At 41.5% G+C, this 17,017-nt stretch overlaps 1 protein-coding gene across 1 annotated transcript in view; it reads right to left on the minus strand.

Annotated features, from left to right (window-relative positions):
• ttc38 (tetratricopeptide repeat domain 38) overlaps nt 1–17,017 on the minus strand; it is a 55,470-nt gene that overhangs the window by 10,515 nt on the left and 27,938 nt on the right. Inside the window, exons 3-9 of the mRNA XM_048607864.1 lie at nt 16,696–16,730; nt 15,844–15,919; nt 12,905–13,024; nt 10,934–10,993; nt 7,440–7,478; nt 6,081–6,162; nt 938–1,103 (exon numbers count right to left, since the gene is read on the minus strand). Coding sequence (XP_048463821.1) covers nt 938–1,103; nt 6,081–6,162; nt 7,440–7,478; nt 10,934–10,993; nt 12,905–13,024; nt 15,844–15,919; nt 16,696–16,730 — 578 coding nt within the window. The remainder of the gene's footprint in view (nt 1–937; nt 1,104–6,080; nt 6,163–7,439; nt 7,479–10,933; nt 10,994–12,904; nt 13,025–15,843; nt 15,920–16,695; nt 16,731–17,017) is intronic.

Raw genomic sequence — 17,017 nt, forward strand, 5'->3', positions numbered from 1 at the left:
CTGCTCCTATGATGCTGCTTGGCCTGCTGTGTTCATCCAGCCCTGCACCTTGTTGTCTCGGATTCTCCAGCATCTGCAGTTCCTACTATCTCTTATTTCAGGGAATATGTAAATGCACTAATACCTGGAATAAGTGGGTTGTCATTTGAGGATTGGTTAGACTGGCTAGGCTTGCATCCACTTGAGTTTAGACAAGTAAAAGGTGACATGAATAAATCATATAAGATCTTGAAGGACCTTGACAGGGTCGTTGTGAGAAGCCGAATCCGCTTGTAAGAGAATTTAGACCAAGGATCACTGTTCAAAAATCAGGAGTCACTCAGTTTAAACAGAGATGAGACAAAATGTTCTTTTCTCAGAGGGTCATGAGTCTGTAGAACTCACTTTCTGAAAAGCTGGTGGAAGCAGAGTCATGGAATATTTTTAAGGCAGAGGTGAATAGATACTTGCTAAGCAAGGGAAGTGAAAGGTTATCAAGGTAGGCAGAAGTGCAGACTTGATGTAGCTGTTGAATGAGACATGATCCTACTGAACGGCAGAGCAAACTCGACAGGCAGGATGGCCTGCTCCTGGTTCTAATTCATATGTATTTAATTTTCTAAAATGCTTTGAAGTCTGACCCTCAGCGTAGCTATGTTAGATGATTGCATTCCAACATTTTGACATTCAATTCTGTCCCTTGCCTTGAGTTGGAACAATTATTTCCATTCAAATTTTAAGAATAACAATACAGAAAGTGCAAGAAGTGTTCGTTTTCGGTGAATTACTTATAAATAGGTAAGATTTTCAGTAATATCACAATGTATCAATAAATTAAGCATCCAGAGTCTGCAGTATGGATATAACTCCCTTGAGAGAACATATTCTCAAGCCTTTAAATGGCTGGACGTATCAGATATTCAGGTATGCTTACTTGCAGATATTCAGGTATGCTTACTTGGAGAGTTCTTGCAGTGATGTGATCACCTCATTTGCAGTGTCAATCTCTTTAGCTCCAAACAGTGACATCAGTATATGGACATCATTGAAGATAAGAATCTGGTCTTTGGCGTGATTCTTGGTGACTGTGGCAAGTTTCTTCCATTGATTGTCAACATTAACACCTGTGGAAGACTGTGCTGTCAGTGGAACAGGGGATTTGGCTTGTTCTTTCAGTCTTCATAGTTGTCATTTAATTATGTGATCAGCAATATAATAGCATGTGAATAATAGAAACAAAATAAAACACAACTATTTAAAAATGCTGTGCACTTCTGGGTGAGAGTGCTAGGTCTCACATTGGACTCTGTACAAAATCTGCAACACATTTCCTAATTTGAACAATACACTCTGCTGTTTTCCACATCTCTTCAAATCCTGATTGTTTACAGATCCCCATCAGGTCCCTTCATAACTTCCCTTCAAAAGTCTCCTCCCTTCCATCCTGACTCTTTACATTAATTTCCAGATTTTTCAATACAATACAATACAGCACAGGAACAGGCCCTTCAACCCACCAAGCCTGCACCGATTCTTAATCCTTATCTAAACCCATGTGCAGTTTCCATCTCTCTGTTTATCAACCATTCATGTGTCTATCAAGATATGCCTTAAATTCTGCTAATGTGCCTGCTTCCACCACCTCCACTGGCAATGCGTTACAGGCACCCACCACCCTCTGTTTGAAAAATGTTTCCCACACTTCTCACCTAACCTTTCCCCCTCTTACCTTCAACCTGTGCCCTCTTGTAGTTGATCTTTCCACCCTGTGAAAAAATCTCTAACTATCCATCCTATCTATGTTTCTCAGGTCACCCCTCAGCCTCCGTCTTTCCAGTGGAAACAATCCGAGTTTATCCACCCTCTTCTCATAACTAAAACCTTCCAGACCAGGCAACATCCTGGTAAACCTTCTCTGCATCCTCTCCAAAGCATCCACATCCTTCTGGTAGTATGGTGACAGAACTGCACATAATATTTCAAATGTAGCTTAACCAAAAAGTTTTGTACAACTTTAACATAACTTGCCAACTTTTATATTCAATTTCCCTGGCCGATGAAAGCAAATGTGCTGTATGCCTTCTTGACCACCGTATCCACCTGTATGGCCACTCTCAGGGATCTGTGGACCTGCACGCCCAGGTCCATCTGTATGTCAATGCTCCTAAAGGTTCTGTCATTTATTGTATAATTCATACCTGAATTTGATTTTCCAAAATGCATCACCTCGCATTAGACCAGATTAAACCCCATCTGCCATTAATCTGCCCAAATCTGCGATCTATCTGTATCCCACTGAATCCTTTGACAATTCTCCTGAGTATCTGCAACTCCGCAATTTTGGTGTCATCCCCAAACTTACTAATCAGGCCACCTACATTTTTTGATCAGCAATACAACAATTTTTGATTATTTCTTAATATCCTTCTCCTGAGTATTGCTCTATTCTTTTCTTTCACCACCGGACAAAATCTCTGTCTTAATTCCTTCCACCACAATTTACGACTTCAAATTCTCTAACCTTTAGCTTAACATCCCCTTTCTGGCACATAAATCAAATTGTTCCATGATTGCTTTTCTTGAACTCATGGTTCTGTTGTCCACACACCTTCCACCATTGTACACAGTACTAAAAGCCACCTCCAGGAATGCAAAATAATAAGCTGAATTTTTGCCAAGTTTGGGATAATACCTAGATTTACAAACCCAGCCAAGGAAAGTGCCCTGGAAGTTCAAATTTTCATTTGAGAGGTGTGACAATATAAACTTCAGAACTTTAATAACTGTATGGATTGAAAGAATCAGCAATAACTCCTTCTTGAATAAATTGTTTCCCAAGTTGAAAGGGACAAAGAGAAACTGTTATAAAGGAATTAAAAGCAACATGCTAATTAACCATCCCTGGGAAGAAGGAATCAACGCAACATAAACAAGCTGTTTTCTGGAAGACAGGAGGTAACACTACTTGACGAGCAGCTGCTTCATGACAAATGCACAATTAAGGCTGCCTGCAGAAGGAATGTCCTGGAAAATTTAAGGAGTTAATTGCAGGACAGGCTGTTATAAACCAAAAGCTAACACTAAACGTAACAAGGAACAGTGGAGCTACATCTGATAAGAAGACAAGTTACAGACTTGAGGTCTCCACAAGTGTAATTAATATTTGGGATGAAATAATCTAAAGGATCATCAATAATATCCTACCACAAACTTGAAAGAGGCAGGAAATTGTATAAAAACTCAACTCCAGGAATCTTCGGCAGCAGAATTTCGAAGAGCAACACTGCACAAGGATCGAACCTTGGACACTTCCAAAGACAGACACTGTTGTTTGGAGATAGTAGGAACTGCAGATGCTGGACAATCTGAGATAACAAGGTGTAGAGCTGGATGAACACAGCAGGCCAAGCAGCATCAGAGGAGCAGGAAAGCTGACTTTTCGGGCCTAGACCCTTCTTCAGAAATGGGGGAGGGGAAGGGGGTTCCGAAATAAATAGGGAGAGAGGGGGAGGCGGTAGAAGATGGATAGAGGAGAAGATAGGTGGAGAGGAGACAGACAGGTCAAAGAGGCGGGGATGGAGCCAGTGAAGGTGAGTGTAGGTGGGGAGTTAGGGAGGGGATAGGTCAGTCCAGGGAGGACAGACAGGTCAAGGGGGCGGGATGAGGCCAGTAGGTAGGACATGGGGGTGGGGCTTGAGGTGGGAGGAGGGGATAGGTGGGAGGCAGGACAGGTTAGGGAGGCGGGGACAAGCTGGGCTGATGTTGGGATGCGGTTGGGGGAGGGGAGATTTTGAAGCTTGTGAAGTCCACATTGATACCATTGGGCTGCAGGGTTCCCAAGTGAAATATGAGGTGCTGTTCCTGCAACCTTCAGGTAGCATCGTTGTGGCACTGCAGGAGGCCCAGGATGGACATGTTGTCTGAGGAATGGGAGGGGGAGTTGAAATGGTTCGTGACTGGGAGGTGCAGTTGTTTAGTGCGAACCGAGCGTAGGTGTTCCGCAAAGCAGTCCCCAAGCCTCCGCTTGGTTTCCCCAATGTAGAGGAGGCCACAATGGGAACAGCGGATACAGCATACCACATTAACAGATGTGCAGGTGAACATCTGATGTGGAAAGACTTCTTGGGGCCTGGGATGGGGGTGAGGGGGGAGGTGTAGGGGCAGGTGTAGCCCCCCTCATACTCACACCCCTTCCCCGCAATAACAACTAAAACAGAATCCCCCTCGTCCTCACGTACCACCCCATCAACCTCCAGATCCAACACATCATCCTCCGACACTTCCGCCATCTGCAATCCGACCCCACCACCAAAGACATCTTTCCCTCCCCACCCTTATTTGCTTTCCGGAGGGACCACTCTCTCCGGGACTCCCTTGTCCGCTCCACACTCCCCTCCAGCCCCACCACACCCGGCACTTTTCCCTGCAACCGCAGGAAGTGCTACACCTGCCCTTACACCTTCCCACTCATCCCATCCCAGGCCCCAAGAAGACTTTCCACATCAAGCAGATGTTCACCTGCACATCTGCTAATGTGGTATACTGTATCCGCTGTTCCCGTTGTGGCCTCCTCTACATCGGGGAAACCAAGCGGAGGCTTGGGGACTGCTTTGCAGAACATCTACGCTCGGTTCGCACCAAACAACTGCACCTCCCAGTCACGAACCATTTCAACTCCCCCTCCCATTCCTCAGATGACATGTCCATCCAGGGCCTCCTGCAGTGCCACAACAATGCCACCCGAAGGTTGCAGGAACAGCACCTCATATTCTGCTTAGGAACTCTGCAGCCCAAAGGTATTAATGTGGACTTCACAAGCTTCAAAATCTTCCCTCCCCCTGCTGCATCCCAAAACCAGCCCAGCTTGTCCCTGCCTCCCTCACCTGTCCTTCCTCCCACCTATCCCCTCCTCCCACCTCAAGCCCCACCCCCATCCCCTACCTACTAGCCTCATCCCGCCCCCTTGACCTGTCCGTCCTCCCTGGACTGACCTATCCCCTCCCTAACTCCCCACCTACACTCACTGGCTCGATCTCCACCTCTTTGACCTGTCTGTCTCCTCTCCACCTATCTTCTCCTCTATCCATCTTCTATCCGCCTCCCCCTCTCTCCCTATTTATTTCAGAATCCCCTTCCCCTCCCCCATTTCTGAAGAAGGGTCTAGGCCTGAAACGTCAACTTTCCTGCTCCTCTGATGCTGCTTGGCCTGCTGTGTTCATCCAGCTCTACACCTTGTTATCACTGTTTACAGGATTTACTACAACTAATTCATTTTATTGCTCTGTCAGACTACCCAACAAACCATGGGTCTAATTCATCCTATCTGTCGACATGACATCAGTTTAATATACATCTCCTTAAAGGTGTATGTCATTACATCATAACATTGTTCAAGTCAACTTGTGTTATAGCAGGTTTTTATGTCCTTTCTGTAATGAAGTTGGGGGTTGGGGCAATTATCTAAACTGCACAGAGTCCTCTACTCTATGATTTAAAATAGATCAAGAAAGGTTGCAATACAGTTAAACAGGTAATAGGGTTAACAAAAAGTTATATATAAACAACTATGAATCTCATTAAGAATGTTAATTCATATTCTGTTCTCATAATGAGATATTCACCGCTGTTTACTTGGCTACCTCCCTATTTCCAAAAGTATAATTTATTAACTACTTCTGTTTATTTGTGTATTTTGTGTAATAACTGCACTCAAAATTGTTTTAACAATTAGTTGCCGTTACATGGCAGCTTAAATGCAGATAAAGGTGTCAACGTACACCACATGTATAATTAAAACAGCCAAAACTAGGGAGTAAGTATTAGAAAGTCTGACCAAACACTTGTCAGTTGTGGGTTTTACAGACAAAGAAACAGGCAGTCTAAAAAGGAAATGTAGGTCTTCAGGCACAATTACGAATGATGGGGTAATGTTGGTGTTCTGTGTAGTGGTGCATGCACAGGGTCAGTCAAACAGAAAGTGTAATACAGTGCTGGAGGAAGTTATAGAGATCAGCACAGGCAACATATCCCATGAATGGACTTGATGAAAAAAGATAAATATTGTGTTTAATTTAAAGCTTTGAGCAAGGGAAAGCATTCACCTTCCATTTGGAGTCGATACAACATAGAACTTGTGTCCACAATATCCAGCATTGATCCACCTTCAAAACAGCTTTTGGAAATCTGTACAAGGTACAGACAAAATAACATCAAGAAATCACAGCTCAATACATACAGTGGAGAGAAATAATAAACTACCATACTTGTAGTTACATTATAATTTTCACGTCAAAACATTTATAGTTTTACACAATAAATTATATTTTGAATTATAGTGGACGTTTTATGAATACTACAACAGATATTCTCTGTTGTAGTGCCTGAAATCGGGGGGGGGGAGGTGGCGGTGGGTTGTGGAGGGGGAATGCAAACTCAGCAGTGAGCAGGAAGGATTCCCAAGGGCCTTCTGTCCTTCTGCTGGTATTTGAATGGTTCATGTATCTCAATTGATCCTGAGACAGGAATCAGGGGAGTTGTGCAGTGGTTTACATAAGAGTATCTATCTGGTTGGCAGCAGACATCTTCCCTGAGGTCCATGTAAATCCTGGCTGAGCATCCAACTTTCCCACTTCATTATTCGCCAAACTCTAGGGCTACTCCTATTATAAGAGTAGATGTAACTACAACACTGAGAAGACTCTGGGAAGCCTTTGGTCAATGCACTGAGTGTGGAGGCATGTCTTAACTGGCCCAGTTGACACCATGTTCAATGGGACAATAAAAAAGAAACTACAAAACAACCTTTTTCAAATAATTGTACTCTTTTAAGCAAATCAGTTCTGCTTCTAACAATAACATTCAGCTAGTAGCAGCATTAGATACAATGAGAAAATGGAATGGAAACTGAAGTACTGTTCCTTTCAACAATACTACACTTGTGTAATATGCAGCAAGTATCAACGTGCAGTCACTAATCTCCAATTATTGGTACAAAAAATAGGGTACAATGTTTGTAAAATATCCTCTGAACGTGTATCAGGGACAATGTGTACACTAAATGCTAAAGTATTCAGCAAACACTAATAGCACACTAATCCTTGAAATGAAATGAACTAGAAAGTCCACATCCCTTGTAAAATGGTTTTCCATTATGAAGCAATAGAGAGCTGTAGTAAGTCAGTGAGTAGTTCTCCTACCTCTAGTCAGAAAGCCCTGGGTTAAATCCTCACTCTAGGATGTAATGGCTTTGAAAAAAGCAAGCCACAAATGTAGGGAAGCCAGGTATATAGACCCAGATAAATGGGAAGGATTAATGGGAAGAAGGACATTTGGCTGTAAAACCACATATCAAATTCAAAACAAAATGATGATACATGTGAAGGTGATCAACCAGCATCGTGGCAATCCTATGCAGCACGGTGAAGGAAGGCTCAACCATTTCAGCTATAGTTTATACTCACATGAGTATCATAAATTGAGAGTGCTGTGTCATAATCACCCTGTGTGAACAGAACACAATCAATAAGAATGTTATCTAAGAGTATAAACACAATGTATTCACTGCTCATATCAAACACTCCAACATAGGATATTGTACTGCCCAGATCAGATAAAATACAATTCATTTGCAGGATGAATTTTGTTCAACGATTAGGTCTCAAGAACACAATTAAAATTCAACTTTGGAAAACAGTTCATATTTTACCAGTGCAGCATTTCCATTTCTTATGCCCATTTATGAGAGCTGTACTTGATAGTGCTTTTGTCACTCATTTATGAATATGGAACAATCTGCATCAACTGCTGCAGAATGGCACAAATTCATTTTGTTTTGATGAATTTCATTAAATACATTAACCTTTGTACTGTTGTATTAATTCCAGACTAGACAGGCTGTTTATAGATATGGGCTTGGCCACTTAGATCAGAGAGTGGTGAGCTTTTGGAATTCTCTGCCACTGATAGTGATTGAGGTAAAAACATTAGATATTTTCAAGAGGAAACTAGATATAATTCTGAGGGCTAAAGGGATCAAAGGTTATGGGGAGAAAGCAGAGATAGGGTACTGAGTTAGACGATCTACCGTCATTATACTGAATGGTACAGCAGGTTCCAAGGACTGAATGGCCTACTCCTGCTCTTATTTTCTATGTTTCTATGTAGCATCAAGACATATAGATGACATTACGATGTATGACATTGCAATATAAATGAACCTACCTCACCTATGACAGCCGTTACTGCTATTATTATTGTAACAGGAGCAACAGAAAGCATAATACCCAGACTATATGTAAATCTGATATGTTATGGCAGTATAAATAGTTTCAGGTTGTTAATAAACATCTGTCTCAACAGCAATCCAGTCTTTGTAGTATATGTTACAAAGGCTAATATGCAAGGGAACACTCAAATCTTATAATGTCGACAGAAGCCTGTGACCCAAGAAATCATGTTAACCTTTGTGAAACCCTATTTTTTCCCTGCTCTGCCAGGAGGAGTTTGGACTCAGCTGACAGAGATCACAACATGAAAGGTATTTTGCTTGTATCTTTCTATCCATTGTAATTAATAGCCAGAAAGTTAATATTTGTCTCCACTTTGTGCACATGGACCCCTGCCAATGGACAAGGGTCTGCAAACCTTGTCATCAAGTAAAACTGACCTTATAAATCATCATAAATTTGAATGAACAAGCTGGATTCCCACAGTCCTTTCCAGTCTTCAATATGCTATATTGCTTTTAATATGAAGGAAAGGCTGGGAATTCTGTAACAAGTAACTTACTTCTTGAATTCTCAAAGCCTGTTCACCATTGACAAGGCACAAATCAAGACTCTGGTAGAATACAGTCCACCAGCTTGGATGAGTGCAACTCTGACAAGTCAAGAAGCTTGACACACTCTAGGACAATGCAGCCTGTTAAACTGCAACATTCACTCCCTCAATCATCATTGTGCAGTGACAGCAGTGTGTACTATCTACAAGACGCACTGCAGAAATTTACCAAGACTCCTTCGACAGCACCTTCCAAATCCACAACCTTTACCACCTTGAAGGACAGTGAACACATTGGAACACTACCACCTGCAAATTCTTCTCCAAACCACACACCATCCTATGGAACTATATGATTATACATAGACCATATGCACTAAAGGGGTTCAGAAAGGCTGTACACCAGCACCTTCTCAAGGACTTAGGGATGGGCAGTAAATGCTGGCCCAGTCAGAGAAGCTGGAAATGTTTACACAAACAGTAGGCTTGGCATCAGTAAGCAGCATATTGTTTATTCAGCTTTTATTTCGAATTGGCTCCTCTTCATATGTTTGTTTAAAAGTGCTTTGAGTTCAAAGCCTGCGAACATGCCATTTCCACACAGATCAGAACTAGGACAGTGCCTCTATGATCACACTGGCAACATTTCTGATTCTTTTTGAAAACTTCATGTTGAAGCATCTTCTCCACTTGGTTTTATGAATCTTTGGGACTGAATATTCCATTCCAGCACACAAAGTGCTGATACTCCAGCAGGCGTGTGATTCAAATATGGTCTGATCTAAAGTCAAGACTTCTATAGGAGAGTCCATAGAGCAGCTGCCCACTCCAAATAAGGGCAATCTCAAATTGGAGGCTGAATAGAGCCTTAATGTGTTGATTGCTCTGTCGCTGACCTCTTTAGTATCTCTCAAACCTTTCCCTATACAAGCCTTCAAAATGGCAAGCCCCATGCCGTGTACATTGGATTCCTTGTGGGAATACTAACAAAAATATTCTAATAACTCTGTCCCAAGATAACACTGTTCAAGCACAACCACTGCATTAAGCTGACAATTAAGCATGCTTAAACTTATTTGACATTCTATTCAGCAGAATCCACTGCATGACCCAATCTCCTCTTGACCCAGCCTAAATCTGGACATTGTCCAGGTCACCAAGATATTTTCAAACACTTCGATCAATGCTGTGTCTGTCATTAATATATAAACTTCACTGATGTAAAATCCAACATGCAGAAAGTACAGCATCCTTTATTCCAACTGGGCAGCAATGTATTTATGCCGGAAAGTCAGGCTGTGGATGTTAACTTTTATTTTAATTCATTAATTCAATGTAAAATTCACTGACTGGGCCAGCATTTATTGCCCACACATAGTTGTTCTTGAGAAAGCGGTGGTGAGCTGCCCTTTTGAACTACTGCAGTTCACTTGCAGTAGTTAGACCTACAATGCTGTTAGAGAGGGAACCCAGTGGTGCTGAAGGTACGGCAATATATTTCCAAGCACTGCGTGCCTTGAAGAGGATCTTGCAGGTGGTGGTGTTCTCATGTATCTGCTAGTCTGTCCTTCTAGATGGTGATGGTCATGGGTTTGGTAGGTGAGGTCTAATGAGCTGTTGGTGGTGGTGGTGGTGGTGGTGGTGGTGATGCGGGGGGGTGTGTGGAGTATTCCATCCTGAATTATGCTTTGCAGATGTTGGCGGACTTTGTGGATTCAGGAGATGAATTACTTGAGCAGAATTCCTAACCTCTTACTTGCTCTTATAGCCACAGTCCTTTATATGACTAGTCCAGTTCAGTTTCGGGTCAATGGTAACCCCAGGATATTGATAGTGGGGAATTCAGTGCTTAAATACCTTTAAATGTCAAGGAGTAATAGTTAGATTCTCTCTTGTTGGAGATATTCATGCCTGATACTTGTGTGGTGCAAACGTTACTTGCCACTTTTCAGCCCAAGTTTGGATATTGTCCAGGTCTTATGAATTTTGACATGGACTGCTTCAGTATCTGAGGAGTCATAAATGGTGCTGAATGTTGTGCACTCATCAGCGACCTTTCCCATTTCTGACCTTCTGGTGGGGGGGAAGATCATTAATACAACAGCTTAAGAAGGCATGACAATTAGCACATAAATACAAACATAGGAAGCAGCAAGTGTCCAAATCACCTACAAACCTTTTCAATGTGGTATAGTGCCCAGTGCCAGTAATTATGACAGGCGAGCATATCAGAACCCTGTGAATGGATCAAAAAGGCAATTGTGAAAACATTCCAGTAATATGTTATGTTTAGCCCTTATCATTATTTCCCAACTAAGAAATGTTCTGATGAAGAGTCATAACAGACTTGAAATGTTAATTCTCTTTCTATCTCCAGAACTGCTGCATTCCTCCAGCACTTTCTGTTTTTATTTCAGATTTCCAGCCTCTGCAGTATTTTGCGTTTATACACCATTCACCATTACCCATTGCCCTGGTAGCAAAACTTCCAGCTACCTTAGTAGATTCATAGAGTCATAGAGTTATAGAGTTATAGAGATATACAGCATGGAAACAGACCCTTTGGTCCAACTCATCCATGCTGACCAGACATCCTATATAAATCCAGTCCCATTTGCTGGCATTGGCCCATATCCTTCTAACCCTTTCTTATTCATATACCCATCCAGATGTCTTTTAAATGTTGCAATTATACTAGCCTCCACCACTTCATCTGGCAGCTCATTCCATATATGCATCACCCTCTGCGTGAAAAAGTTGCACCTTAGGTCCCTTTTATATCTTTGCCTCTCACCTTAAAACTATGTCCTCTAGTTTTGGACTCCGCCCCCATTCTGGGGAAACGACCTTGCCTATTTATCCCATCCATGTCCCTCATGATTTTATAAACCTCTATAAGGTCACCCCTCAGCCTCCGACACTCCAGGGAAAATAGCCCCAGCCTATTCAACCTCTCCCTGTAACTCAAACCCTCCAACCCTGGCAACACTTCAGTGTCATACAGCATGGAAATAGACCCTCCAGTCCAACTTATTCATGCCGATCAAGTTTCCCAACTAAACTAGTCCCACTTGCCTGCATTCAGGCCATATCTCTCTCAGCCTTTACTATTCATGTCTCTATCCAAATGTCTTTTAAATGTTGTAACTGTACCTGCATCTACCAATTCCTCTGGCAGTTCATTCCACATGTGAACCATCCTGTGTGAAAATGTTGTCCCTCAGGCCCCTTTTAAATCTTTCTCCTTTCACGTTAAAAATATGCCCATAGTATTGAACTCCCCCGACCCTAGGGAAAAGACCTTTGCTATTCTCCTTACTATGCACTCATGTTTTTTATAAACCTCTAAAAGGCCATCCCTCATCCTCCTGCGCTCCAGTCAAAAAGTCACAGCCTATCCAGCTTCTTCTTATTGCGCAAACCCTCTAGTTCCGGCAACATTCTGGTAAATCTTTTCTTAACCCTGTCCAATTTAATAATCCTCTTCCCATAGCAGGGCAACCAGAGCTGTAAACTGTACTCCAAAAGTGGCCTACTATGGGAAGAGGATTATTAAATTGGACAGGGTTAAGAAAAGATTTACCAATGTTCTGTACAACCTCAACAATGACGTCCCAACTCCTATACTCAATGGTTTTGAGTGATGAAGGCAAGTGTGCCAAATACCTTCTTAACCACCCTGTCTACCTGTGATGCAACTTTGAAGGAACTACATACCTGAACCCCTAGGTTTCTAGCAGTTATTCTTCATGACTCATTGACTTAATCTCAGATTTTCTGTTTCTCAACTATCCCTGTTAATTATTGGGCTAATAACAGATATCACATAAACAAATTCTGTCACTCAATCTGACCCTATGAATTCAATTATTTAACATCTTTTGGGAAAAAAAGGAAATGTGGGAACAAGATTCCTTCCCTCCATTTTCTCCAAGTCACCAGCAACTAAGATTGAAAAGGATGATGAGAAACCTACTTCCCAACTGTGTCCCCATCTGCTAGAAAGTTTTCCCTCTTACAGCATATCAGAAATGAGTGGAATTAATTCCCTTGGCTCTCTGTGTTGCTGTACCAGCTGCTGTCCTAATTTATGTCTTCTCACAGGGCTCGGTCAGGAACCACACATTCTTGATTTTCTTAGGTTTACCTTCCAGTTGTTTTCTGTCTCTTTCATAAACTTTAGTCCATTGTTCACATTTGCACGCATCTCATACACATGTGCCAGGGAATGTGCAGACCAGGCATCACGTGGGTTCAGAGCCAAGCCCTGACAAAAAGGAGAAAAAGCAAGATAAAAAAAGACAAAATTTACATTATGGAATAAAAGCATATAAAAATGTCATGCCTCTAAATTGGACAGAGACAATTACACTTGGATCTCTATCTTACAACATTTTTGAGTGCTATGGGAGTACACTAGATGCATGAAATAGGGAAGCTGCTGTCACTCCCAGGTCAATCTTACATATTCCGTATTCCTGTAAAATCGGGAGTCTGTCTCCTACCACAGAGGGGCTGGGGTAGTGCACTATCACTACAAGCCCATTTTGTCCCCTTAAGTAAAAAGGCAAAAAGGTGAGCATAAACTTAGGAAGCGGGCAGGTGAAAGAAAGCCATTTACCATTCCAAAAGCAAAGTACAACAAACGATATATCCAGGCAGAGCTCCTTGCGGAGACCAAGCTTTCTGCATCTCTTTTGCCGTAAATAGGTATGAAAAATGTTCCATTTATGTACTTCATTAAAATGTCATACACTTACTTCCTGTGGTTTTCAGATGTACTTCTATTGTGATTTTTGTTTAGAGGGAATTCTTGAGAAGGAAAGCTTTTTTTTAAACAGTACCATTAAAGTGATATGAAAAATAAGCAACAGTAATGTGAAAGAAGTCTTTTTCACATAGTGAGTTGTTAGGGTGTAAAAAGCACTGTCTGGAAATGTGGTATAGGCACTTTCAGGTAAGACATTCAAGAGGGCACTGGATGATTGTTTGAATAGTGTGTAAAGATACAGTGAAAAGGCAAGAGATTGGCACTTGGTAATAGAACCAGTCCAAGCACAATGGGCCAAATGGCCTCATTCTGCATCATACCAATTCTGTGATTTACCATTTAAATTAATCAGCTTTCAATTTACTGTAGGAATGTTTATTCAAATTTCATATCCTTGTAGGTAGTGGAATGTATCCTGTAAATAAAATAACAGATTTTTTGGAATACTGAAAGCAACATTGGCCATATGAATGGCATATGGGAAAGGTGACCAACTGAGCTGTGCGCTGGGAATTGGATCAAGCCAGACAGACAGATGCACAAACCAGTTACCTTGATTGATTATATTGAATAGCTGTTACTGAGACTGTGCAACTGAGATATTAAGCCAGGAAGCTTGCAGCATTCACTGTCAAATTGAACAAGTATGTTCAACAGGTATGATGAACAGGTATGCAAGCCATTCACCTTGACTGCCTATTGAATGGGTTAGGTTGCAGACTTGCTGTCGAGCCAGTGAGTCTACAACCTCATCCGCAACCCGAGCTACAAATCTTCTCAAAAACTTTATCAAATGGGTTGTTGATGAGACGATGCTGCAAAGTTTCAGGTGGAATAATAGATCTGAGTTTCAATAAACTGTTTTTGAGACAGCTCAGCCCCCCCAGGATTGGATCAGTCAATAGGAAAATTACAACAAACAATTCTGGCTTTTATAACACCTCTCCTGAGACAGAAACCCGATTTACGCTGAGTAAGTAAATTATGCTAATTACACTGTTACATCAAACTACTATTAAGCCACTGTACTCAGAAATGACCCAGATAACTAGTTAAAAGAAGCCACACAAATCAGAGGGGGCTCACACACAAACACCAAAGAACATCAGGACCAAGAAGCAGGAGCCATGGGAGCAAGAAAAGCAGCCTCAACTCCAGTTTGACCATCTGTAATCGGAGTAGTATAAGCTTTTTAACACCTTTCACTTCCAAAGCCGATTTTAAACTAGTATGTGGACATAGACATTTAAGAACTGCAAGGTTACTTGGGATATTAGAGGGAAAGATGGGTTTTGTAAAATTGTATTATATCTATCTTATGTTTCAGCAATAATAAACCACATCTCATGGTAAACCATGTCTCATTATTGGTGTAAAACGAGTCCAAGTAATGTAAGCAAGTAGATCAGACCATATGAAAACAAAGCTTACATCGTTAAAGAGAAGAAAGGATTCCCCTTTAAATTTGCATGAACATCATTTCTCAAATTTACATCCCTCTTTCCTCATTATGTGTCACCCAAACTCATTCATTCCTACTATCTCTGACTGTCCAACCACTTATAACTCTTCTGATTGCGTACTGGTCAGTACATGCACAGTTCTACAGATCTTTCTGAATCAGGTCAATGTTGCTGTCTACTGACAGTTATGTTAGGATTTTGCACGAGAGAAATCTTCTTCTGTGCCGTAGTCATGTTTCTGTAGTGTAGTGGTTATCGTGTTCACCTTACACGTGAAAGGTCCCCTGTTCGAAGCCGGGCAGAAACAGTGATGCTCTTTCATTACAGCGACAGGTTTGTGGATTGATACGGACAGAGCTTTCTTGTTTAGGGCAGCATGGTGGCTCAGTGGTTAGCACTGCTGCCTCACAGTGTCAGCAACCCGGGTTCGATTCCAGCCTCGGGTGACTGTCTGTGTGGAACTTGCACATTCTCCCCGTGTGTGTGGGTTTCATCCAGGTGCTCTGGTTTCCTCCAACAGTCCAAAGATGTGCAGAGTAGGTGGATTGGCCATGCTAAATTGCCCATAGTGTCCAGGGATGTTTAGGTTGAGTGGGTTAGACATGGGAAATGGGGTGGGGGGGCGGTGTCTGGGCGGGATGCTCTTTGGAGAGGCAGTGTGGACTTGTTGGGCCAAATGGCCTGTTTCCACACTGTACGGGTTCTATGATTCTAAATTACTCTTTGCACGGAACAGAATGAACCAGTTTTACCACAACATTTCATAACCAATGTGATGAATATGCTGTGGCTCTTTAAAGTAAAGAACGCTCTGTTTTCTTATCTCTATCAAATATTTTAGTTATCACTTACCTCTTTGGCAACTTTCTCTGCCAGGTCGTAGAAGTTAGTCTCCACCAGCCCAAATGAGTACATCCCTTTCAAGTAACTAAAGAAGTTGAGGACATGAGGTTATTAATAAAAATCAGTGGCCTTTATTGCTGACTTTTAATAAATTATTAATCTGTTCTAACATGGTTACTTTTCAGCTTGCTTCAAGCAATGCATGTGGTAAATGGAAATGCTGACGCAAACAGAAGTTAGGTGAAAGGTAAAGCAGATGACTCGTTCACTAATATCTGTTTTCCACTTCGATAAATTCAAGATCTATCTCAATACATTTGAAACACACATGCACAATAAGTTATATACATCTTTAACAAGTATATGAATATTAAATGTTCAGAAGTGGAAGTGAAAAAGTAAGTAATAGCATATCCTAGCAGACATAAAAGATAATCCCAAAGTTTATACGTATATAGATAGTGCAGGGGTTGTAAAAAGAGGACAGCAAATTAGGGACCAAAAAGGAAATTTACACATAGAGGCAGTGGGTTTGCTGAGATATTAAATGAGTATTTTGCATCTATATCCCTAAAGAAGCAGATGTTACCCAAGCCATGGTGACAACAGGGGAAACTCAGCCACTACAAGTGTTCACAATTGAGAAGGAGGGGCTGTCAATTAGGTTTTGGTACCTAACAGTTGACAAGTCACCTCGAAACAGAAGAGATGCATCCAAGGAAATTGTAAGTAAATGAAAGTGGAAATTGCAGGGGCGTTGGCCATAACCTTCTAGTCTTCCCTGGACACAGCGGCTAGTACCAATGGACTTGAGAATTGCAAACATTCTGTTTTTGTTCAAACAAGATTGCAAGAAATTACAGACCAATCAGTTTAACTTCAATAGTGGGAAACATCTAGAAACAATAATTTGGATAAAATTAATAGTCACATGAACAAATGTGTATTAAATATGGAAAGCCAGCATGGATTTCTTAGAGATAATCCTGTTTAACAAACTTGGAATTCTTGGAATACATAACAGAGATCTTTGATGAGGGTAATGCTGTTAATGTGGTTATGCATGGACTTCCAAAAGGCATGTGACATAGTGCTATACAACATACTTGTGAAGAAAGTTGTAATTCCCAAAATAAAAGGGAATAAAGTGGAAACAAGAGATAATAGGAACTGCAGATGCTGG

The sequence above is a fragment of the Rhincodon typus genome, chromosome 18, assembly GCF_021869965.1.
Source record: "Rhincodon typus isolate 14 chromosome 18, sRhiTyp1.1, whole genome shotgun sequence".
Classification (NCBI taxonomy): Eukaryota; Metazoa; Chordata; class Chondrichthyes; order Orectolobiformes; family Rhincodontidae; genus Rhincodon; species Rhincodon typus.